This window comes from Rattus norvegicus, chromosome 19 (assembly GCF_021556685.1).
Source record: "Rattus norvegicus strain SHRSP/BbbUtx chromosome 19, alternate assembly SHRSP_T2T, whole genome shotgun sequence".
Taxonomy (NCBI): Eukaryota; Metazoa; Chordata; class Mammalia; order Rodentia; family Muridae; genus Rattus; species Rattus norvegicus.
Genome location: NC_141552.1, coordinates 17,441,369 through 17,467,370, shown reverse-complemented (window position 1 = coordinate 17,467,370; position 26,002 = coordinate 17,441,369). Strand labels below are relative to the sequence as shown.

General features: G+C 45.9%; 2 protein-coding genes and 1 pseudogene across 7 annotated transcripts in view; 1 reads left to right on the top strand and 2 right to left on the bottom strand.

Moving 5' to 3' along the window:
- Nucleotides 1-9,178, bottom strand: part of LOC147998924 (uncharacterized) — a 142,681-nt gene extending 133,503 nt beyond the window's left edge. For all 5 annotated transcript variants that reach the window (XM_087596013.1, XM_087596014.1, XM_087596009.1 and 2 more), the window contains exon 1: nucleotides 9,117-9,178. The gene's annotated coding sequence lies outside the window, so the exon portion shown is untranslated. The remainder of the gene's footprint in view (nucleotides 1-9,116) is intronic.
- LOC147998923 (DNA-directed RNA polymerase II subunit GRINL1A pseudogene) lies at nucleotides 8,617-10,368 on the top strand (annotated as a pseudogene). Its single transcript, XR_015643788.1, has one exon. The product of XR_015643788.1 is annotated as a DNA-directed RNA polymerase II subunit GRINL1A pseudogene (transcript).
- Nucleotides 10,369-21,432: 11,064 nt separating this feature from the next.
- LOC147998922 (disks large homolog 5-like) lies at nucleotides 21,433-25,356 on the bottom strand. The gene is made up of 6 exons (XM_087595723.1): nucleotides 25,252-25,356; nucleotides 24,059-24,218; nucleotides 23,450-23,593; nucleotides 22,649-22,815; nucleotides 21,822-21,927; nucleotides 21,433-21,703 (listed from the first exon to the last, which is right to left on the bottom strand). Exons 1-5 carry the CDS (start codon nucleotides 25,256-25,258, stop codon nucleotides 21,863-21,865), a joined length of 543 nt encoding a protein of 180 aa, XP_087451849.1. The 5' UTR covers nucleotides 25,259-25,356; the 3' UTR covers nucleotides 21,433-21,703; nucleotides 21,822-21,862.
- Between the last annotated feature and the right edge of the window lie 646 nt (nucleotides 25,357-26,002).

Sequence of the window (26,002 nt, the reverse complement as noted above, 5' to 3'; positions counted from 1 at the left end):
TGAGCCAGTAAAGGAGCTTGTAGGTCGGGCAGAGCAATGAGAGGTCTAACAGCATAGCTGTTGAGATCCTTCAGATTAATTTGTCTTAAGAGCCTCATGCCATAGCCAAGGACAGGAGTAGATCTGACTATTGGGTGGCTGGGCTCACATAGCCCAACAGGTTTGGCCTTGCATCTGTGAGATTCCAAGTCTCTCCCTTTAGACACAGCCATGGAGAAGGTGTAGCAGTGAAGGTGCAGATGGCTTTGCAATGCTTGGCTTATGGTGTTGAGTACTTCATGCTCCACAGAGCTAGGAAATGTCCTAGAAGCCAGGGAGGCTGAGCATGAGGAAGACAGGTCTCTGGGAGAGAGAAATGATAACCAAAGTCACTAAGAACTTCCTGAATCACAGTGTCTGTTAACCATATATTTTATTTACTTATTTTTATGGGCCCGAGTGTTTCACCTAATAAATGCTTGTGCACCATGTGGTATGTGTGGTGCCCGTGAAGTCCAGACTGATTCCCTAGAATTGCAATTACAGGTTAATAGCAGCCACCATGTGGACACTGGGAACTGAACCTTGGTCTTCTGCTCTTAGCCACTAAACCAACCATCTCTTCAGCACCACCCCCCAATTGTATAGTCATTAAGATTTAACCATTTGGCGCAAGGCCCTGGGTTCGATCCCCAGCTCCGAAAAAAAGAACCAAAAAAAAAAAAAAAAAAGATTTAACCATTTGGCCTTCAGTATTTGAATTAATACAGATGTGACAAGAGTTATAGTTAACATGGTGGTTCAGGTATAGACAGGCAGGCATCTCATTGTATACAAAATATGAATCCTTCCTTCCTTCCTTTCTTTCTTTCACTTCTTTCTTCCTTCCTTTCTTTCTTTCTTTCTTTCTTTCTTTCTTTCTTCCTTCCTTCCTTTCTTTCTTTCACTCCTTTCTTTCTTTCACTCCTTTCTTTCTTTCACTCCTTTCTTTCTTTCTTTCACTCCTTTCTTTCTTTCTTTCTTTCTTTCTTTCTTTCTTTCTTTCTTTCTTTCTCTTTTTGTTTTACTCTTGGAGACAGTGTTGTTTTTTGTGTAGCTGACCTGGAATTAGTTCTGTAGAGGAAGCTGGCCTAGAATTCAGAAATCTGTCTGCCTCTGCCTCCCAAGTGTTAGGATCAAAGGCCTGTGCCACCACCACCACACATCCTTCTGTTTAAAGGAAAAATGTAGTCTTACAGGGCAGCATGAGTTTAGCCCCGGTATAGACACTTTCCTAGGCCTCAGGAGCTGTAGAGTTCATGAAGGATTTGCTGCCTTCCCCTTTAGCTTGGCTAACTATGAGAGCTGCACACCCATGGGTGTTTGCTTCACGAGAGTCTGGAGGATGAGGGTCACAGGCTGAGGTAACTGTGTAGAGCAGAGGATGCTTGGTGATAGTCAAGTGGGTAAAATGCTGAAATGCTGAGAAGAGGCCTATGGTAGGCGCCTCCTACACCTGAGACTTCCAACCCCATAAAGCAGGGGGTAGAGAGTGAGGATGCACAGTGCACACATGTCAGGAAAAGGCCATGTTCATGAAGCCTCCGTGAGTGGTGGACAGGCTCTAGGGCACCATGAGGGACATCAGGAGCTTCTGCATTTTGTAGAATTACAGGGTTCAATGTTTCACATGCCCATGATTTGCCCCCTGCTGCAGGGAGAAGCCAACACCAGAAGCCTCCAGCTCCCAACCCTGCTTTTGCCATGTAGCTTTATCCAGAAAGAGGTTGGAAGTCCCTGGACCTGGAGTCTCAGGTGGTTGTGAGCCACCTGACCCTGGTGCTGGAGACTGAACCCAAGTCTTCTGCAAGAGCAGCAAAGACCTGTGCGCTGCCTGGCCCAGCTAGGGCTGTGAAATGGGATTTATTTTCATGCTGAACAAGCCCAGCAACAGTTTAGGTCCCTAGAAGACACATAAACCTGGATGCAGTAGTGTCTGTCATCCCGCCCTTCCTACTGGGAAATAGGAGCCTAAAGTGGACAGTCTCTAGGATTAGGGGGAAGGGCTAGCCTAGCAATCACAGCCATGGATGAGAGGTAGGTGAGGACCTTTGCTCAGGTTGTCCCTGACCTTTACACAGGCACACACACACACACCTGTACTCACAGAAACGCCATACAGACATACATGAAAAAGGAAATAAAAACAAACAACATTGAAAATACAATATACTGGGGCTGGAGGGATGGCTCAGTGGTTAATACCACTGACTGCTCTTCCAGAGGATCTGAGTTCAATCCCCAGCAACCACGCATTGTGTCTCTTAACCATTTCTACTCTCATATACTACCCTCTACTGTTGTGTCTGAAAACAGGGACACCGTACTCAGATGGACAAAATAAATAGTTTTTTAAAATCCTTTTCTTAAAAAAAAAAACTCTTCTGTGACACATGATCATTGTGTGATTCCAAATGTCGCTAAGTCAGTAAAGTCCTATTGCTACATGGTCCACCAGTTGTGTCAGCCATGGTAGTAGAATGGCACAGTTGAAAAGTTGCTGGTCACAGTGACCAGGCAGCCTAGAAAGCTCACCATGTGCAGAGAAGGCTGTGCTGTGTCCTAGTCCTCTACCCCACACTGCCCCTCATCCCTACGAACAGAGCAAAAAGAACAGATGAGGAATGTTCCAGGATTCTTTACTCTTTGATTGCCTTACTAACCTAGTCCTGTGCTACATGTAACCTTGTCACATCCTCTGTCCCATCCCTAAGCCCTCATACCTGTCAGATAAGACAGGGATCTTGCTTTGGGGGGAAGCTCTGGTCCCTCTTTGTCCTAACAGGCTCTGAGCCATCGCTGAAAGAGAGTCCTCTGAGGATTGAGGGACGTCCATAGCCAGTTCTCTGACTTCCAGGAAGGTTTGAGGAAGGTGGTCCTCTTCCTGTGGTTCCTCTAGTAGGAACAGCCCACACTTGGGCCCAGCTCCCACTGTCAGAAAAAGGCAGGTGGCTCTGGTCTTTGCACAGCTCTCCAGCTGAATGAACAGTGCATCTCTCCTCTCTCTCTTGCAGGAAGTCTCCAGTCTCTGATGCAGGTGCTGTTCCCAAGACAAAGGAAAGGAAAGTGCTAAGTGAGGGTTCCCGGGATCCTTTAAAACATTGTATGCATTGTCTTCATTAATTTTTCTGTTTAATTTTTTATTCCATGTGTATTGATCTCATTGTAGGGGTGTGCATTCCAAAGCATGAGTGTTGAAGGTGGAGGAAAAGCCATGGGAGTCACTTTATCCTACCGTGCGGGGTCCCAGGCTCTGAACTGGGTCATTGAGCTTCTTTACAAAGAGCTTTCATGCTGAATTTCTTGCTGGCTCTGATTTCAGGGAGAGCATCTCATAGAGCCCAGACTGGCCAGTAAACTACTGATCATCCTACCTCAAGCATTGCCATCTACTTCATGAAAGGTTGAGTTATTGACATGAGGAACTGGGGATGGGCAGAGGTGCATGACTGAGGCTATCTCTGCTCAGTGGCATGCCTTTGGGGACAGATAGTTTTCATCACTGAGGTGTCATTTGAGTGCAGTGCTCCTCTGGAGAGATGGAGTTTCTTTGGCCAGGGCATCAGGCTCTCAAGACAGGACTTGAAGGTGGAGGTCTGGAGGCCAGGCCTGCATTCCTCTTCAGAAGCTGCAGTCCCCACTCTGGACAGTGCTATAGCACAGGGTCACATATCCAGTTCCACCCTGAGACCTGCTGAGTCACATGCAGTTTGTGCTGAGAAGCAAACTGGGGTCTCCTGCAAGGGCAGTGAGTGCCTCTCAACCACTTCCTCATGCTTTCCTTAATTGTACACTCAAAGTGGGGCGGGCATGACACATGTGGGGGTCAAACACAAATCAAGGGAGCTTTTTCTCTTTTTGTATCAGAGAGGGCCTGAGGATCAAACTCAAGCCCTCAGGAATGACAGTGATGCCTGGACCTGGTGAGTTCAGGGTGGGGATGAGGGTTTAGTCCTAGGGATGGAGCCCAGGACATCACATACGCTAGGCAAGTGCCTAATCACTGTGCTACATCCCCAGCAGATGTTGGTTGCAAGAGAACTTGGGCCCTCACCATGCCAAAGGAGCACTCTATCACTTAGTGACCCCAGCCTGGTAGTCTTGTTTGTAACCTCTGCTGTGTTTGCATGCTGCCTGAGCTTATTAATATAGCCACATCCTCAGGGTGACAAAAACTTCATGGAGACTCCCACTGTCAGATACCTGAAGACAGGTTTCAAAGAGAACAGGTAACCAGTGCAGAAGTCTCACAGTGTTATGGAATATAAGTCCTAGATGACAGAATGCTCAGAACACTGGCGTCCCCACTGTTGGAAGTAACCAGGACCACAGATCCCAGTCTTTCATCACACCTGAAGACCCCTAGCTGGCATGGTGGCACATACTTGTCATCCCAGCACTTGGGAGGCTTAGTCAGGAGAATCTCCTGAGAACAGGAGTAGGAGGACAGCCTGGCCAACCCATCAGGTGTTACCTGCAGGTCTAGTTCCAGACATAATCCTAGCATGCAGTCATCCCCAGCCATGCATGGAAAGCATCATGGCACACCAGGAAGCCAGTGAGGCCCATGTTGCTTGACTGGGCAGCTACTTGTTAGCCATAAGGACTAGGGCTCAGAGTGCCCAGAGGCTGTGAGACTGAGGGTTTCAAGGACCCAGCAGCAGGCCAGATGGTCTCAGCCTGGACTGGATACTGAAGAAGGAAAGAGCCCTGAGTCCTGGGCCAAAGCTGTTAGTAGCCCCATGACCTGGGCTGCTGGTGGCTGCTGGGGTCAGGAGCAGTGTCTTGGTGGGTCCTGCTGTGGTGAGAGAGAGCAGCAGAACTTCTGGAGGACAGAGAGGGAGCAAAATAGAATGGGAAGCCAGTGTAGAGATCTCAGAGTGTTTGTGTGAAGCAGAGCTAGGAAGTGGGTTGCAGGGGCAGGGGAGCAGCAGGCTGTGCCTGTAGAGATGAGTCAGCCCAAGGGGGAGTTGTCAGAGCCCAGCAGGGGAGGGGCTCCTGTCCCTCCAGGACAGTCTCCATCAGAGACTGAAGGGCTGGGCCTGAGAGGCAAGGGGAATTAGGGATGAGGGAGAGACTGGAGAGATGTGGGAAAAGAATGCACCTAGGAGTGAAGCAGGGCACCCAATGTGGGATGGCTGAGGCTTGACAGAGTTGGATGTTGCTGATCCTACATTAGGCCAAGCCAGAGGGCCCAAGCTCCAGCAGCCAGAAAGGAAGCCAAAGTGTCTGAGGAGGCCTGCATCAGATTGAGACTCATGAGGGTCCCACCAATGGCCAAGGCAGGATTTGTTGAAAGCAAGGTTGTGGGTATAATTGTCCTCACCTCGGAAGGGAATAGGTGGCCATGGCTCTCACAGGTACTGAGGGTGCAGGGACAGGAGACCTATGGACTGACCTTACTGCCACAGGGCGGCTGAAGGCTCTTGTTGCCTTCAGTTAGTTGTTGCATTAACCTGGTAGCTTCATTTCTTGAGAAGCTTGGGTGGATGAGGTGTAGCAGATCAAGGTCCAGCTGAGAGGAGGAATCCAGAGTGTTCCATGGTTGGCAAACAGGTTCTGAGATCTGGCCTGTGCACTCAGGCCAGTGTAGCTGTTTGTCTTAGCTGCAGGCTCAAGAGGTTTGAACTGACCCAGGATCAAATACCACATGTGCCCTGTGTTTTCCAAGCTTTGTCATGGTTGCAAGCGCTGGGCGAACTCACATGGACTTTTCCATCATTCCCTGAGCTCTAGGTGACTCGGATGGATCATGGAGATATCTCTAAGCCTATGCCAGCACAGCAGTGACATTTTGGCAGTGTCCTCTAGGGTTCCAGGACTGGATCTTTTTTCTCTCTCTCTGCTGATACAAGTAATAAGACATCCTATAAAACAAGGCCAAGCCTTCCTAGAGTTGAAGCCCAGAACACACAAGACTCCCCCAGGGATGGGCCCATCCAAGAAGGTGTGGGATGTTTTGTGGCTTAGGTTGTTTCACGGTGAGTGAGAAGTGTCTAAGACGCACACATGTAGCTGCTTGGGAGCTGGGGAGGCCATGGGACCCCCTAGATCTGATTCTGCAGATGACTGTGAACATCCATGTGCTGGGATCTGAACTCTGGTCCTCAATCACTGAGCCATCCCACTGGCCCCTGGCTTTCCCTTCCTAGAATGTTTCTGTATTTCCTCCTACTTGATGCCTTGATGCTGGCTCCTAGCCCAATGGCCTATATACAAGATGAATTCTATAAATGTCTTATAAACACTAAGTATCCTGTGAAGGGTACTAGTGCCCTGTTCATAACAGGAAGGCTGAGGAATCCAGTCTGCAACAAAGAGAAGGCCGGGTGCTTTTCCTGTCATTCAGCATGAAGGGCCAGTCATGTTTTCATTGTAGCGTCCTGGTTATGCTATGGGTCTTCCTGGTGCAGCAGTCCTGTTCTGTGACAAATGATGTGTCTCCTGCAGGAGGAAGAGTGGTCGAGTTACAGTACCTGCAATATGACAAGAAAACGAAAAAGGTGATGAAGTCCTTGACTCCCAGAGCCACAAGAAGTGGGTTAGGTGGAGGGCAAGTAGGGAGACAGCTGAATCCTGAAGGACACTGTTGGGACCTTTGCCAGGTGCCTCTGTGACATCCAGACTTGGACACAGGGATGAGTCTGGGTATCTAACATCAGCATATATCAGTCTCCATGGTCTACGGCCCCTGCACCTCCTCACTGCTCCTCTGGCTTTGGAGACCTCAATTTTGCCAAGCCTTTTCTTCAGGACCATCCCCTGGATCATCCAGGTGGCTCCTAAGAGACAAGCACTGACAGCAGACATTTGGTATGGATCACAGGCGAAATTGTCATGGGGCTTTCTGCCATCCTACCCAGAATGCTGTGAAAGGCTCCACTTTAGTGGTGTTCACTTCTGGAATGCCCTGTGTGATAGTTTCAGCTGTGAATAACAAGGATAGCAGTTTCTACTGCTGCCCACACAGGCCTCCAGCACCCTGAAAGCTGCAGTGCTCACCTAGTAGGGAAGCACATTCAGGACAGGGAGAGCCCTGAGGAGCTCAGTCAGCTTCCTGGTCATCCCTGCAGTGACACCTCACCACTGCAGTGTGTGGTCATCCCGGCGGTGACGCCTCACCACTGCAGTGTGTGGTCATCCCCGCAGTGACGCCTCACCCCTGCAGTGTGTGGTCATCCCCTGAGTAACACCTCACCCCTGCACTGTGTGGTCATCCCTGCGGTGACATCTCACCCCTGCAGTGTGTGGTCATCCCTGCAGTGACACCTCACCCCTGCAGTGTGTGGTCATCTCCGCAGTGACACCTCACCCCTGCAGTGTGTGGTCATCCCCGCAGTGACGCCTCACCCCTGCAGTGTGTGGTCATCCCTGCAGTGATGCCTCACCCCTGCAGTGCAGACCTTTGGGCCTGTGGCCTTCAGGTTCCGGATTATCTGTTAAACTCAGTTCATAATCAGAATGTTTTGTGTTCAGCCACTGCCTGGACTGTACTCCAAGAAGAGTTCAAGGGTTTGTGTGGCAACATCTAGCGACCAAGCCTTAGCAAAAGGATTCTCACATCATCCTGCAGGCAGATTCCCTTAGTCATCCCTAGTCCATTTAAGCTGCTGCTGAAGATGCCTTGAAGGCATAGCCACAGCCACCCCGTGTGTTCGGAGGTGATGTTTTCATTCAGGAACCTGATGCTGAGTCTTCTCCTAACCCAGCAGGCGGTCCCTGCATCAGGCTGGAGTTTTGAGTTTCTGTGTTGTCCTGATAACACGTGCTGTTTCCTCCTGGGTCAGAATAGATCTCAGAAGGTCTGGGCCAGTCTCACTGGTTGAGGATTCTTGCAAGGCCTCATCTCCAATTCCTGAGGGAAGGTGTAGGTTAGGAGAATGCCTGGATTTGAAATTCAGTGTTTTCAGATTTCAGGATTGGATGAGGGGTACTCAGCATGTGCATGTGTCCATGTCTCTGTATACATGCACTTGCAGGCCAGGGATGGACACCAGCAACCTTCCTCAGTCACCCTATGCCTCTCACACAAAGGAGCTCTCACACAGAAGCTGTGGCTCACAGATGAGGCTGGTCAGGCTTAGAGTCCCAGAGATTCTTCTGCTGTGCTTCAAAACTTTGAATGTGTGTGTGTGTGTGTGTGTGTGTGTGTGTGAGAGAGAGAGAGAGAGAGAGAGAGAGAGAGAGAGAGAGAGATTCTACCAGCATGTACAACCACGCATGACATATGGATGCCAGAGGGAAATATCCGGTGTCTTCCTTTTCGAACAGGGTCCTAATCAACTATCAGGTATCTATATCTTAATATCTAGCAGGGGTCCCAGCGTGAGCATAGCCAGGGCATACACATGCTTGGCTGTCAGGCAGGCAAGAGGCAGAGATCTTGTTCTATTTTTCATGGTTAATGCTCTTAGTGCCCTTGAGGGACTGGCTGACACCTGCCTGGAGACGGCTGGATCTGATGCTGGTAAAAAGATCTCAGACACCACTGCCAAACTGAGAGCTGCCATTTCAGAAAGTGAAGAGGTCAGAGGGAGAACTGAACTACTTCATCCTGTTAGTGTTGACTGTAAGCTAAGGCATAAAGCATCCACAAGAGTTGATACCGACATAGACAAGGCCCAGAATTCTGACCTGATGCTTGATACTTCATCATTAGTTCCTGAATGTTCGTCAGTAGACATTGAATCATCTAAAACAACCTCAGAAACTCAGGGACCTACACAGCTCACTCACAAAGGCAATGATGAGACTTTGGAGACTGGCTGCACAGTGACTACCAGATTGTCTGTCCGCATCACAGCCCAGGCTCCCCCATCTTAAGTTAATGAACATCTCCCCCAGCATTCAAGTCAAGCGGAAGAGGTTTCCAGCAGCGTCGACAGTCTATTTATCACTAAATTGCAAAAGATCACAACTGCAGACCAGACTGAACCCTCAGAAGAAAACACCAGCACTGAGAACTTTCCAGAAGTGCAGAGTGAGACTCCTAAGAAGCCTCATTACATGACAGTGCTAGAAATGCGAGCTAGAAACCCAGTGCCCCCTCCTCATAAGTTTAAGACCAATGTGTTACCCACACAACAGAGTGACTCAACAAGTCATTGTCAGAGGGCTCAGTCTCCTGCTTCCTCAGAAGAGCAGAGACGCAGGGCTAGGCAGCATCTTGATGATGTCACAGCAGCTCGCCTTCTTCTGCTCCACCCCCTGCCTGCACAGTGGCTCTCCATAGAAGAGTCGCTGGCTCTGCAGAAAGAGCAGAAGCAGAATTATGAGAAGATGCGGGCAAAGCTCGCAGCACAGAAACTAGCTGAGAGACTGAATATTACAATGCAGAGCTACAATCCAGAAGGGGAGTCTTCAGGGAGATACCGAGAAGTGAGGGATGAAGATGATGCCCAGTCCTCGGACGAATGCTGAAAATGAGCGCTGGGAGATCCCGGGAGTTGACTGTTGAGCTTAAATTGTCTCATCTAACTTCCTAACAAGTACCAAGACAGTGTCAGACCTTGTTGAGGGACAGCAGTTGAAGTTACACAAAGGTAGCTACAAAATAAGAACCCAGTTTGTCTTTCAGAAGATGATCTTCACATGCTTGAACAGTTCAATATTTGAACATTGTGTTTGGCCGTATTGTGTCACAGTTTTGCAGTATATTGTGCATTGGTCTGATATTTTAGTGTGAGTAGAACACACGTTTTCTTTAAGATATCTGCTTTTTCCTTCTTCGTATTCTTATCAGATAGCACTGCTTACACCCCTTCTGGTGAAATACTTTGTTATTCCAGGCACCTAAAGTGAATTAGGAAGGCCTGGTCCCCTCACTCAAGAAATGAGGGGAGCAGTCTAAAGAATGGTACGCATGCTTGCATGGACACGTTCCTGAGACGCTGGATATGAAATGCCGCACACAACACTCGGGAACCACCACCACTGTGTCTGCTGCTCTGTCCTCTCTTGGGGCGACTGCTGTCACCTGTGATGAGGTTAAGGAGCACTTGGAAGAAGTGCTAGGTGGGGAGGGTCTTCTGAGCTGGTGTGGGGAGCTGCTCCTGGCTGCCCTAGGCTTGAACTCATTGCCATCTGGGATGATAGGTCCCTGTACAGGACACTCGTGCTTGGTAAGGAAACCGGTGTTTTTCTAAGAGTTACAGTTGAATTGTCAGTTAATTGCTTTTTTTCCTTGTTAAACCCACAGAGGTGTTTACAGGCTGCAGAAACCTCAGTCCTGTATGTGCACATTTGTGCTGTTTCAAATGATTATATGATCATTTCCAGCAAAGTTAACAATGTTATCAAAAAGCCTTTTTCTATTATGTGGAATTTGTAAAGGAGAAATAAAATACCAATCAGAGCAAAAATAAAAACCATTTTGTCAATGATATCATATTGTACATATTACTGGTATAGAATACCATCCACAAGGACAAGCATTTGTTGAAAGAGTTCACCATACCCTGAAATGACAAATTATAAAATTAAAAAGGAAAAGAGATGACCTTACACAGCCTGAATGGAGTTGGCATACCAGTCCCAGAGTAATATTGGCATAAGCATCATTTTTATTAATATTCTTAATCTTAAATTTCATAATTATAAGCTTCATGTAGGACCAATAAAATTAAAGGTCCATATGAGGGCTGCAGACATGACTCCATGGTTAAGAGCACTGACTTCTCTTCCAGAGGTCCTGAGTTCAAATCCCAGCAACCACATGGTGGCTCACAACCATCTGTAATGAGACCTGATGCCCTCTTCTGGTGTGTCTGCAGACAGCTACAGTGTACTTATATATAAATAAATAAATCTTTAAACAGATAAAAAGTCAGTATGAACCTTTGTTGTCTAAAATGGCTTGAGTCAGGGCTGACAACCAGACAGCCCTTCCAGCACCTGCCTATGAGCTCACAGATTTAAGCTTTATAAACTGACATAGAAAAATGTCCAGGGTCGTAGCCTGACAAATTCTCAGCTACGTCTCTGATGATCAGTCTTAGGGTGGGCATTCAAAAAACCATCCCTCTCTAAGTGAGGTCAGAGTTTGTGTGGTTTATGGGGCAACTCCTGGACCCCATAAGGCTGGATATTTCAGCTGCTCTTCAGTACATGCGGGAATCCTGAAGAAGTAGGCAAATTAATATAGCAAACTTCCTTCTTCCATGTCCTTGATATGAGCTGCCAGCAGAAGGTGTGGTCCAAACAACAACCAACGGATTGGGTAAAGATCTTTACCAATCCTACAACAGATAGAGGGCTTATATCCAAAATATACAAAGAACTCAAGAAGTTAGACTGCAGGGAGACAAATAAACCTATTTAAAAAATGTGGCTCAGAGCTAAACAAAGAATTCACAGCTGAGGAATGCCGAATGGCTGAGAAACACCAAAAGAAATGCTCAACATCTTTAGTCACAAGGGAAATGCAAATCAAAACAACCCTTAGATTTCACCTTACACCAGTCAGAATGGCTAAGATCAAAAACTCAGGTGACAGCAAATGTTGGAGAGGATGTAGAGAAAGAGGAACACTCCTCCATTGTTGGTGGGATTGCAGACTGGTACAACCATTCTGGAAATCAGTCTGGAGATTCCTCAGAAAATTGGATATTGAACTACCTGAGGATCCAGCTATACCTCTCTTGGGCATATAACCAAAAGATGCCCCAACATATAACAAAGACACATGCTCCACTATGTTCATAGCAGCCTTATTTATAATAGCCAGAAGCTGGAAAGAACCCAGATGCCCTTAAAGAGAGGAATGGATACAGAAAATGTGGTACGTCTACACAATGTATATTAATCAGCTATCAAAAACAATGACTTTATGAAATTCATAGGCAAATGGATGGAACTGGAAAATATCATCCTGTGTGAGGTAACCCAATCACAGAAAAACTCACATGGTATGCACTCATTGATAAGTGGATATTAGCCCAAATGCTCGAATTACCCTAGATGCACAGAACACATGAAAATCAAGAAGGATGACCAAAATGCAGATGCTTCACTCCTTCTTTAAAAGGGGAACAAGAATACCCTTGGCAGGGAATAGGGAGGCAAAGTTTAGAACAGAGGCAGAAGGAACATCCATTCACAGCCTGCCCCACATGTGGCCCATACCTATACAGATATTAGGTAAGATGGATGAAGCAAAGAAGTGCAAGCCGACAGGAACTGGATGTAGATCTCTCCTGAGAGACACAGCCAGAATACAGCAAATACGTAGCCAAATGCCATCATTAAACCACTGAACTGAGAACTGGGCCCCCGTTGATGTAATCAGAGAAAGGACTGGAAGAGCTTGAAGGGGGTTGAGACCCCATATGAACAAGAATTCCAACCAACCAGAGCTTCCAGGGACTAAGCCACTACCCAAAGAGTATACATGGACTGACGGTGGACTCCAACTGCATACGTAGCAATGAATAGCCTAGTAAGAACACCAGCGGAAAGGGAAACCCTTGGTCCTGCCAAGACTGAACCCCCAGTGATCATGATTGTTGGGGGGAGGGCGGTTATCGGGGAAGGATGGGGAGGGGATCACCCAAATAGAAGGGGAGGGGAAAGGGTTGAGGGATGTTGGCCTGGAAATCGGGAAGGGGAATAACAATCGAAATGTAAATAAGAAATACTCAAGTTAATAAAGATGAAAAAAATAAAAAGAAAAAAGAAGGTGTGGTCCAGATAAGAGGTGGGCCTTTCCATCTCAAAAGATCTGAATTAAAGATTTATCTTCTTTTTTTTTTTTTCTTTTCTTTTTTTTGGAGCTGGGGACCGAACCCAGGGCCTTGGGCTTCCTACGTAAGCCCTCTACCACTGAGCTAAATCCCCAGCCCCAAGATTTATCTTCTGATCTCCAAGATTTGGATTACAAGTAGGTCTTCTTGCTTCAGAAAATTTAATTAAGAAAAAAAATCCAATGGTGCTTATGCCTTTAGCCTCAGCATCCAGGAGGTAGAGTCAGGTGGATCTCTGAGTTCAAGGCCAGCCTGGTCTACAGTATGAATTCCAGGACAGCCAGAGCTACACAGGGAAACCCTGTCTCAAAAAAACCAAAGAAGAGGAGGAGGACCAAGAGGAGGGGGTTGAAGAGAGGAAAACAGAAAGAAGGAAGGAGAGAGAGAGAGAGGGGGAGAGAGAGAGAGAGAGAGAGAGAGAGATCAATCCCCCTCACAGGGCATCAAGCCATTTGGCATTAGTTAATTCCAGGTACACTCAAGTTGACAACCAAGAACAGCAATCCCATTACCCGTGGTTGTGATCTCACCCTGGTAGGCTCCTGAGTAGGAGGCTGAAGCAGGAGAATTGCCATAAGTCTGATGCCAGCATGAACTACACACGTGTTCCAAGCCAAGCCAATCTCAGCTACAGTTTGAGATTCTGTCTGAAAAATATGAAAGAGAAAGAAAACATAATTTCCTAGAGCAGTGTTTCTCAACCTTCCTATGGCCTCAACCCTTTAGAACAGTTCCTCAAGCTGTGGTGACCCCAACTACAAATTATTTTGTCGCTACTTCTCAACTGTAAATTTGCTACTGTAATGAATCTTTATTGTAGTGTAAACTATCTGATAGGAGACCCTGTGTGGGTCACGACCCCCAGGCTGAGGGCCTCTGCCCTAGAGGTGGTCTTGGCCTAGTTTATATAGTTCATATTATAATGGGCTCTCTCAGCGTTTGAAGGTCAAGTATATTCACTTGTAACATCAAAACTTAAAAATTCAGTTGAGCTGCTGGCTGGTACTGTGTGACATCCCCCAGAATACCTTTGCCATTTTGTTCCATGCCTGCCAGCCATTTCATATTGTTGCTGTAACAAGCCTGCTATCACTGACGAGGAGAAGGGACTTGGCTCAAGGACATGCTGACCACACACCTTGTTTTGTTCTGAATGTTCTGTATGCGGTTTGCTATTCTAGAGAAATTCTACACCTGAAGGAGTGGTTCCCTGAAGTGGACACAGGTGAAAGGCTAAGGCAGATGTGTGAAGGAATGTTTCACTGAGGCAGATGCAGGTAAAAGGATGTTCTGCTAACGCACGCATGTGAAAGGACATGTGATGAAGGGTTCTGCACTAAGGACACACATGCATTGGTCTGCCTTGCATTCTGTAGTTGAGCTGCATTTGTTGGGACTTCATAGAACCACAGCAAAAACCCTTCTGGTGGGCTGTGTGGTTTCTCGCTGTTTCCTTGGGCTCGGGCTGATGGGCAGAGTGATGTCAGCTGAGACAGACACATGTGCTGACGCAGGACACACGCTGAGGCCAGGCCCATGGAGGACACGGGATATTGAGAGGGAGTTTGGATAGAGTTATGCTTGCGTAGCTTGTTGGTCTGGGGTCTCTGCTGATCTCTGCTCGCCTGAGAGCTGCTCTTACTGACTGTGTAGCATCTTGACTGTTTTTGTTCCCCTTGGACAGCCCTCAGGACCAGGCTCTCCTCTCCCTTAACCATGGCTGCTGTCCTCTTCCTCTCTCCTCTTCATCACACATGTTCTTCCTTTATTCTCTGGCAGCTTCTTCCTCCTCCTTCCCTCCTCATGATCCTCTCTAGCAAAGCCCTCAAAGCTCCCCTCCCCCATCTCTCTGCTGTGCAGCTGTTGGCTGTTGGCTTCTTTATAATCACAGTTAACTGGGAGCAGGGTCAGTTATTTGGGGTTAACCAGTCTTGAGTTCTACAAATTAGCATTAAAACACAAGCAGCATTAGGCCAATCCACTACAGGAGTTTTTGTTTGTTTGTTTGGTTGGTTTGGTTTAATTTTCATTTACCTGTTTACTTGTTATTTTATTTTTGGCTATTTTTTATTAATTAGTTATTTTATTTATTTACATTTCAAATATTGTCCTACTTTCCACACTCCCCTCATCAAACCTTACATCCCGTTTCTGCTCAGCTTTGCCTATGTGACAGTGCTCCTGCAGCCACACATATCCATCCCCACCTCACACCTCTAGGATCTGCCTTTGGTGGGGCAATAGGCCTCACCTTGAACCATAGAGCATCCTTGCATACACTTTGGCTGGCAGTTTGGCCCCTAGAAGCTTGGGGATTAGGGAAAGAGGATCTGGTCAGATATTAAAGCCAATGATTGCTGCATTGTCTTCTTTTTCTGGTTGTAGGTGAAATTATGTTTGTGTGCTTCTCTTTTTTGAAATTATTGAGAGATGATTAATTTCTTGGTTTTTCTTGGGTATAGTTTAGTTTATTGTCTTGGAGTTTTCCTCCTATTATCCTCTTTTGTGCTTTCTTAGAGAAAAGTATTGTTTATATTTGGTTTTGTAGGGTTCAGGATTGAGCTCAGTGGTAGAATGCTTACCTGGCAATCTCAAGGCCCTGGGCTCGGTCCTCCGCTCCGGAAAAAAAAAAATATTCATTAAATTTGTTTTGACAAGAAATATCTTGGTTTCTCCATTTATGGTGATTGAGGATTATGCTGGATATAGGAGCCTGGGTCTGCATTACATCTGCCCAAGATTTTCTGACCTTTAGAGTCTCTGTTGAGAAGTCTGGTGTAATTCAGATACGTCTGAATTTTTTTTGTTACTGGATGTTTATACTGAAAGAACCCCAAATTTGGGGAGACTCTCGCTCCAGTCTCCTTATGGCTTGCCCCAGGAAACACGCATAGCCGATCTTGATGTAACAACAAGAGATAGCTTTATTAACAAGATCTCGGGCCGACATGTATCTCACGGAGCCGACCTCGAGCCTCTAAAGGCAGGGGTTTATATAGGGAAAGCCAGGGGATTTCGCGCTTTTACACATGATTGGCTGATTCAAATGGTACACAGTTACTTTTAGTGCGGAGTTACATCAGCAAAGAATACGTGTAATCTAGCATCTCAGCAATGTGGGTAGGGTGACTCATCTCACTCAGCAGGGGGATGACTCATCCTCAGGGAGTGAAGGAAGGGGAGGGGGTGGCTCCAGATGGCCAGTGTCCTTGGGGGCTGATAGCCGGGTCGGTGAACCCTATCTCAAATTCTCTCATGCATGTCAGCAATTTGTTTGTGACTGACTTTTTGAAATTTAGCTCTTCAATACCTTACCCCTTTTAATGTTCTTTCTTTGATCTGTGCATTTAGTGTTTTAATTATTGTGTGAATGGAGGAATTCTTTCTGGTATAATTAATTTGATGTTCTGTAAGCTTGTTGTAACTTTATGGTCTTTTCTTTCTTTACCTTATGGAAGTTTTCTGCTATGATTTGTTGAAGGTGTTTACTGGACCTATGAACTAGAAATCTTAATTCTCTTCACTATCTATTATCCTTAGGTTTCGACATTTAATTGTGTCCTGAAATTCATTGATGTTTGGATTCAATAAACCATACATGTTTATCTGAGATGGGTGTTTTGTGCTTTGTGGGTGACCTCCTTTACCCCAACTGTTCTATTTAGTAGCACGTTGGATAATGAGACATGGTCAGCAATGGTGACCTCTTCCCATAAACTATATGAAAATAGGGAGGGGAATTGATGTGTGTCAAGTATCAGTAGTCTCCTGGGTGGTTTTGGTTCCCGGTTGGCCACATGCAACAGTTTCAAAAGCCCAGGTTTGATGTTCCTTGGGATTCCCATGATGATGTACTCAGACAGGACAGAAAAAAGACCAGAATACACATGAGAGAACTTGATTTCTATAATAGAGAGAACATTACTAAGTTATGTTACAAAATATTAGATCACACGGTGATCTCTATGAATGTATTATTTAGTGAAAAACTAGTGTGTGGTATAGCATTGCCATGGCACAGACATTTAAAGAAAAAGTTGTTTGTTTACTGCAAACATGGACTTTATTACCATATGACTCACCTACTACACACCTTCATTGCAAAGGTAAAACGTGCACTTAGGTCCAGAGGAGATCAAGGCATATCTTGAAAGGAAATGAAGATGACTAATGCAATGGAAAGTCTTTGAATTGAAGGATTTTTAAGAAAGTGTGCAGAGGGAACAGGAATGTTCTTTTTCTGTGGGGTCAGTGAATTAGGAAGGACAGTTGGGAGCTTTACTTGACTTCAGCATCTGATTCCTGAGACTTCATTGGTAAACTTAATGTCTGGAATTTTGTGTTGTAAAACAACACATTGGCTCTGCAGCTTTTGGGAAGGCCCATGGACAGAGAGATCACACCCGCTGGGAACCATTTGTGTGGCCATCACATTTTGGAAAGACAATTGAGAAGTCCTCAAGGAGAAAATAATGAAAAACTAAATGTCTTCACAGGAATTACCTCAATTCTGACTATGATTTTTTTCATATTAGTAATTTATACTTGATTTTTTTTTTTAATTTTAAACAAGAGCCTTCGGGTTTAATCTGAGGTGGTCGTAGAGTCACAAAATGCTTACAATACCTGTATGGCACCGGTGTCGTCTCCGTCTCCATCCTGCAGATAGGAGAGACACCACGGAGTTCTTCTCAAAGCAGTTTATTCAGGAACCTTTCTTTCTGCATGCAAGCAGCAATCTTCTACCCCCAAGGACACTCCCTACTAAAAAACCAGTAACCACGCCCCATCAGTGCAGTCTACATAGTCTCAGTTCATAGGTCCACGCCAAATGGCCTGATCTTGTGTCATGGTGCGCCTGCGCAGCTCTCACGATGGGCGTGGCTTACTTTTGGATGTATGAGGAAGTCAGGTGCTAGTCATAAGACTTGGCAGCAGTCCCGGGCGCCATCTTGGGATTGCCGCCACACCCGCTCCCCACAACCCGGGATCTAACACTATGGGGCTAGAGATTCTTCTTTTAAATGCATCACCATGAACAAATTCCATTTAACCAGCAGGTGTCCATGCCAGGCAGACACTGAGCAGGTTGTATGTTCTGTTAATCTCCACAACAACCCAATTCAGCAGAAACACGTCCATTTTACAGGTGAAGAAACCACAGCTCAAAGCAAATGAGTATCAGGGTCCCCTCAGTCTCACTGGCTGTCACTCAGACCCACATCCTTCTCTGTACAGGGAAGCCATGGGCCTGAGGTGGGCTGTGCAAGCTGACTCTGCTGAGATGATCAATGCTATTCTTGACCCTGGGAGAATTTAAGACAAGGTGACCCACAGACTCCTGGGATAGATTCTGCCTCTGGGTTCTAGGGTAGGACACAGTATCACTTGCCATGGGTCTCTACTCATCTGAGGAGTCTGTTCCCATCTGTCAGCTTCTATGGCAGTGGTTCAAATCTCTCCTAATGATGTAACCCTTTAATACAGATCTTCATGCTGTGGTCACCCCCACCATAAAATTATTTCATTGCGACTTTGTAACTAATATTGCTGTTCTTGTAAGTCATAATATGCAACATATCTGATAGGCAAAGTATCAGAAAAAAAGGGCCTGGGAAGGGGTCTCGACCCACAGGTTGAGAAACATTGCTCTGTGAAATACTTTTAAAGTAAGGCCTTCTTCTCAGGAGAACCCAGAACAGTTATCAGAAAGAGATGCCCTGAACTAGTTACATGTTTTAGCAGGCCTTAAGGACAACAGAGATTCCTGGCTAAAGGCACAATCTGAAATCACTGTCCCCAGGACATTTCTTGCCTCAGGTTTTCCCCATAACAATGTGAGTCTGCTTGAACATGTCTGTCCAGGAAGCCAGTCCCTGTAGACTGTTATACAGACAGAATGCTAAAGTCAAGAATGGTTTCCCTCTGACGGCCCATAGTCACTTCTCTAGAAGTAAGTTCAAGTCCCCTGTGTGTAAAGTCACATAGCGTGTGAGACTTGAAATGTCATCCGTTTGAGTTGACAAAAAACAATTCTCACTTCAGATTTACAGCTGACCAACAGTTATTTTCAGGAGAACACAGAGGGTGGCCAGGCCTGCAGAGTCAGATCCCCTCCCTGCTTGGGACAATCCCACCCACAGTAGACTTCTGCTTCTCCTAACAGTGTTATCAGAAAATGTGACCTTAAGGTTCTGAAGTACACAATATGCACAAACCCTAAAGATGTTAGATGGCCAATATGGGGCTTTTCTCTGCTTTAAGATCATTCTGGCCTCTCCTCTCCCCTGGACTGCATTCTGTTCTCTCTGGTCCGTTGATCTTTAAGTACCTGGGTTCACCTCAAGGCCTGGGTGGGGAGGAGGACCTTTTCTTGTAGGAATGAGCATGGATCAAGAATGTATCCCCACTGTGACTGGGCAACAAAGTACCAGAAAATCTTCTCCAATCACAGAACTGGGTCATGTGGGAGCCACCACTGTTTCAAAGGGACAGCTGGTTGCTTTCTCCTGGAAGAAGCACTTGGGGGTTGACTGTCACTTCTGAACCTTCTGTTCTAAGTCACATCTCAGAAGGGGCACTTTGCTCTAAGTCCTTTGGGGGACTCACCCAGCACTGGGGCTGGAGGATCCTATGGTGTTGCAGCTCTAAGCTGGGAGGGGGAGCTCGCACACTGACTTGAAGAAGCCTGTTTTCACAGCTGATCTATGTCTGAGGAACAGGTGCTTTTAAAGAAGCATGTGAAAGCATCTCCTGCAGGAGAGCCCAGTCTGCAGGGAAAGTCACACAGGACATCGAAAAGTGGATTCCCACCTTCCACAGGGTGGGTGAACCAGGGAGGGCACTGGATGGTCAGAGAGTTTGAGAAAAGCCTGAATTTTCTGAAAGACTTCCAGCACTTTACATCCCACCACTATCCCAGGCTCACATGTAAGGCTCAGCAAAGAGCGCCACCTGCTGGGGTTCCTGAAAACAAAACTTGGAGTGGAGAACTGTGGAATACACCTCTGGGTAGGGGGAGATGCACGACTCCAGGGCCAGGCCTGGGGTCTGTCCCTTTGGGTCTCCTTGCTTCCCAGAGGCTCTGAGTGCAGGGCCAGGGAGCCCAAATCTCAAATTCTTTGGCCTAAGTAGTGAGAGTCAACAGGACAGGGCAAGGCAGGGCAGGGATGGGCAAAGGAGGGCCAGGCACAGGAAAGCCAAGCCCAGCCAGCCAGTGGATAGGCTCTGGGCATGAGGGACTGGGGACAGCAGGACCGACCCTCACTCTCCAGGCTGGGCATGGCACCCCAGCAGGGATGTGGAGAGTCCTGGAACCGACAGCCCCTTGTCCTCTGGCTGCATCTGGCAGTGCATGGGGGGCTAGAAGTCAGAGAGGCTCCTGGGATCCCCCGATTTCCTAATCTCATTGTGCTCACAAGAACACTATTAATCTTCTACAAAATTACAGAGCAGGCTGTATGAAGACTCTCAGCTGACAATGTGGACATAAATTATGAGTATGTGTAGCAAGACCCTGGCCACTTCCAGGTTCTTAGATAGTAACTGAGAACCTCAAACACGGTAGTGATGTGATAGTGTGGGGTGAATCTAGTGACAACTAGTTTCTATTGTGACACAGATGACACTTTTTGTGTCATGGTCAGCTTATAATGAATGACTAGACCTAAGCTTGAGAATAAGCAAAGACTACATTAGTTCTCTAGGTGCTGAGCTTTTAAAAGCCCTGGGGTGACAGCAAGCTTTTGTGGACATTCTGGATTGGTCCTTCTGTACTTTAACTCTGTGAGTCGCCTCCACTCTCAGTAAGTTAGTTCAATTCCATAAATTGGAAATCTGTCACCTGGAAAAAATACATTCTCAATACGATCCCAGATTGGCCATGGAAAAAGGGTAGCTTGAACTGTCCCACCTAGGTTCTGGGCCTGCACAGGCCTGCTCTCCAAAAGAAACCTGTGTTCACAGCTGCAGGCTGCATTCACTATGGATGCTCTGGAGGTTCCTCCCTAAACTGCTTAGATTAAAATAATTTTCTTGCTAACAATCAAAAAACTCATTATGTCAATCTGGCCTACAAGAAGCTAGTTTCTATTCTGTATTTTATCAGATGTGTATAATACATATAGTCATCATTGATAACAGCTGAAAGTTCTGCTCTAATAGGGACACTAAGTGATGCTGGAGGATGATCCTGACCCACAATGAGCAGTGGGGACACCAGAGCCCTGTAGGGATGCCTGGCAACCTAACACGTTGAGCATGCACAGCTCAGTAAGTTCCCTGTGAACACACATCTCCTGAGATCTCTCTATTTAATTGTAGGTGATCCTGTCCACCTAATACAGCACATCATGTGGAATAACAAAAGCCACCTGCAGGAGCTGTGGTGATGACTCACAGGGTAGAGCATGTGTTGTCTCTCAGAAGAACCACATGGACCCTAACAATTGGGTAAAGCATGTCAGTGATTACATCACAAAGTGTGTGTCGGAGAAACAGCCACATTATCCACACAAAAGACACTATCACACTGGGTACCGCTTGGTGACTTTGAATTCACTTATTAGCCCAGGCTCCATGGAACATGCAGAGATCCATCTCCAGCTGTCAGTTCTAGGTCCACAGGAGGGGACAGAACCCTTGAGTAAGAATGATGGTCTTAAGAGTCAAGAGATAGAATTCAATTTTTATTCATAACAAATACATTTTTACAACAAAACAGGATTAAAATGAATAAAAATATTTAAAAATATTTGAAAGTAAAAATAGTAACAAGAACATATAAATATGAAACAACAAAAAGAAAACTTCAATTAAAATCATAACAAAAATATTTCTAAAAGCATATTCTTAACGAACATTTAGAAGCACAGACGTATTGCTGTTTCTCCTCTGGCACACATAATGAAAGGCGGTCCCCCAAGTTGTCTCTCAAGTGCTGTTTTCTGAGAAGAAAGTAAGACCTCAATCAGTCAGGCTGGCTTAGTGGTATATAAATTTAGAGTCTCTAAGAAATGACAAATTAACTCAGAGTATGAATACTCATCGAAAAAATGTTGTTACCATTCAGGATGTTGGTCATCAGGGACTCCTGAGAAAGCAACTTATTCTTCAGGAAGCTCTCTTACTGGGGTGTGTCCAATTCCAGCTCTCTTGCACTTTCTGAGACCTGGGAGAGGAAGGCAGATTTTCAGACACTGATTTGGTGGGGAAATGCAAGCCAGCTGTCAGAATGCTGCCTTCTACCACCTCAGTTCTATTGAACAGTCGACATGGACATTTTAAGTGATATCATTGTTGCCAACTCTGTGGGCAGGACAAAATCTCCAGAGAGCCTCACAGTAATGTGGGCTGACAATATGGGACCCAGACTTATACCAGTGCAAACCAAGAACAGGGCAATGGGTAGAGACCTCATTGGGTTGCAGGAAGAAAGGAGATGTCCATATGTCACCAAGGTTGAAGCCAGTGACAAGTACTAATTTGACATTTGCACTTGGTTCTTATCCCGGAAAGGTGCTTCCTACACAAGAAGTCGCATGACCACAGAGTGTCATTTGTCAAAGAACCAAGAACTTGTTCAAAACTCTACATAGGATCCAATGTATCACATGGATATGCAATAATATGATATGTTATTCATCTGTCACCATTTCTAGACTGCAGCTTCAAAAAGAGCAGACAAATATGCTTGCACAATAATTCAGTTTCTGAAAAGTGCTTAACTTCCCAGAATACTTGTACATAGGCAGAGCAATGAACAATTCCATTACATGAGGTGGTTGGCTGGTTGTGAGTGTAAATTAGAAAGGTGGTAAGAGAAGCAAAGATGTATCAAATTGGCAAATTTTATCAGATATTGTTAAGCTAACACATCTGCTCGTCCCTACCTGATAATGCTGGTTCTGGCCGTTGATGGTCTTTATCTTTCTTGTTGAAGTCAACCAAATATTTCTGGTTCAGTGCACAATCAAGATGTACCTCCTTGCTCTCCTGCTTCAGTGGGACCAACTTCTTCCTACATGTGTTCTCCATCAGGAGCTGGCTGAGCAGGTTTCTGGAAATACAGTCTGCATAGTAAGATCATGCTGTCCCTTTCTCCCATTCCTACTCCCAAGTCCCACTAACTCTACCAGGTCCCACATACCCATGAAGACTTAATAAAATGCATCTTGATACATATAAGGCTGCTGCACAAACCATAAAGAGTTAATTCGGGGAAGAATAAATTGTTTGCTTGGCCTGACACCAATTAGTGTCCACACCTCTGAGAAAGAACATGGATCTACAAGAAATCCATGAAAGCCCAAAGCATGGGGCCAACATCAATTAGTACTGGGCCAACACCCTCAAAAACGGTCAGTAGAACCAAGAGAAGGTCATGCTAACCATGTGGTCCACGCACTGAGTTTTGTAAAACCTGGTGTGACACCATAGGTCCAGGTCAGCCTAATAACCTTCTGCTGACTTCAATCAGTACTGTTCTATCTAGAGCCTTCTGAAGATGCCTAGACAATCCTGGGATGAGGAACAGTCTTTTATGGAACTGAAAACTGAGTCCTAATGACCCTGGAACACTGATGTGTAAACAGCACAAGAGATAGAACCAGAGCTGAAGACCGTCCAATCCAGAACAAAGAAAGTCAGAAATGGCAATTCCACAGGTGATAGCCTTTCTGACCAGGACTTACCTAGAGAAGGTAATCTCCTTCTTCAGCTTATGGTTGTTCTCATGGACCTCAGTGTTCTCCATCTCTAAGTTGTGCAGAATTGACATGACCGCCTCCTCCATTCTCTCCAGGTCTTCATAATATGGATTTGGCCTGAAGTGTGGCCTGGCCCCAAATGATAGAATACAATGAACATCGGCATTTAGGAATATATGAACGCAGGGTGGGTCCTATATTACCCCAGGCTGCTGCCTGGATCTTCCAGCACTCAGTCCCCTGCCTAGCAAGTACAGAGACTCACCATAAACTCACTGCAATTACAATCTTGCAAAGCCACCAGCTGTCAAGGGCTTTGCAAATGCACACTGGGAACTCACTCTCCCTGACTTTATCCCTGAATTCTTCATTCAGACTACAAGTTATGCTTTTAAATAAATGGAAGCAGATGAGTCCATTTTCAATCTCACTCCTCAGGAAGGGTCAGGTTCTGAATCTCCTCTATATGGGAGCTGAGGTTTAGCACAGGGTGGTTAGGGAGGCACAGCTTTCTAGAACCCAAAACCTTAATAGGTTAAGAAGGTGACCTTGCAGACCCAGGAATGAAACATGAGCATTTGGAGCGATTCATACCTGTTCTTCATGGATCTCTCTGTCAGAAACCTCAGGCGATCTCTCAGGTCATTTCTCTCCTCGGTAATGAGCTGCAGCTCTTTAATCAGCCTCTCCTTTTCCTTCTTGGCCTGCTTCTCCCTTAGTTCAGTGCCAGGGGATGATGTTTCTCTCCCAGCATCTGTAGGTAGAAGAACACAAGTGAACCTGCATGGGGAGAATGCATAGAGTGTTCATAGACCTCAGTGAGGCCTAAACAGGAGAACAAGCCTGGAACCCAGTGTCAATGCTAGGCGATTGGTCTATGCTTAAGAGGCCTCCTCAGTGGATTTCAGTTCTCCCACTACTCTATAGAGACCAAGAGATGTAAGCAGCCAGGTGTTCCCTATGCCGGACATCACGTGCTTACATGGACCACGGAGATGGCTTCTCCAGGATTATCATCAGCTGAACAGGGTACAGCTTGGTTTCAGGACCCTCACCACTGTGGGTTCAGAACTCAGATGATAAATTGACCATCCACAAGACTTGAGTGATTGGAGACACTCAGATGTCCTACCCTGATACTCTAAGCCAACAACTTTGGATTTAAAACGCATTTCCAGGGAGGATATGTTCAACAGACTTATCAATGTCCCTATGTGAAATACCAAATGCCCCAGAAGTGCGAATAGGTTACAGGCTGAATCTTGGTCTACACGTTCCAAATAGTTTTGGTATTGTAGAAAAATTTTTGTAACATACAACCTCTAATATATAAAGCAAACAATGACCCTGCCAGTTAGAAGAAATCAGAGAAGGTCTAAGAACATAAGGTTATTGCCTGGAGCACAATCTCTCCCTGTTACTACTGTCAGATACCCACTGTATTTAAAGAAGCAATGATAGTGAAATACATTGCTGTCCTGTCTAAACTCAGAAAAGGTGGACCCTCCATGACTACTGATGGTGTTATCATATCAATGTAACAGAACAAATGAACTGAAAAGTAAAGACCAGAAGTTCACAGTATAATAGCATTGGCCTTACCATATCCTCCCAGTGGGGATGGGGAAACTAAAGTTCTGAAATCCTTGACTTTAAGGAATTGTGATATTCATGGAAATTCAATTCCTTTTCAGATGCTCCAGTTGTTGTGGCCCATTGCTAGAAAGGTCAGCTTAAGCCTGCAGCCACCCTGGCAGGAAGCTCAAAATATACTGCCCAGAACTTACTCCACATTCCCCAGAAGTGCTGTCTTTGTCCATCATTACTTTGAGACGGAAGGCCAGACTCCTTCACTCTAGTCTCTCCACAATCGACGTTCCCCCTCCCAAAACGCTTGCGAAGACAGGAAAACATGTCTTAGCTAGTAACCGCCAGACACAGACTGAGAGAAACTAGGGCACTGGTTGTCACTACAACACTGGTGACATCACAGAGGATGCCAGAACTCTCTAGGAGACAATAGAATGTCCAAGAAGGGACAGCAGATGTCATGGGGAGCAGACTTTCCCTCCCTGCTAATGTTCTCCCTGTACTGAGCATAAGCAGAGGTGCCCTTTCCAGGAGCCTTTCCTGGGGCAGAGCCACTGAGCATCTCCTGCTTCCAAAGCCAAATTTTCCTCAAGGCTTGATTATAAAAAACCTTAGTAATTCCTAAGCATCTAAATGAATGTTTCCTGTCAAATCTTGCCCCAAAATGTCTCATCCTAACTCAAATTGTCCTCATTCACCAATGTTAGCCATTAAAACTTCCTGAGATTTCATACCAGCTTGAATATGCACTCAAAAGTTCTCCTGTCTCATTCTGTACAGGTGCTTTATATCACATCAAGAAATAGTCTGCATGGTAGGTTACAACATGGGCGTGTGTTAGGGGAACACTCATGAAGTCATGTGCTTAGCAGTCGACAATTGCCAGAAAATTCCTTAGGAGAAGGAGTTGAAGTCTTTATGGTGCTAGGAAATGTGTGGAGACCAGTT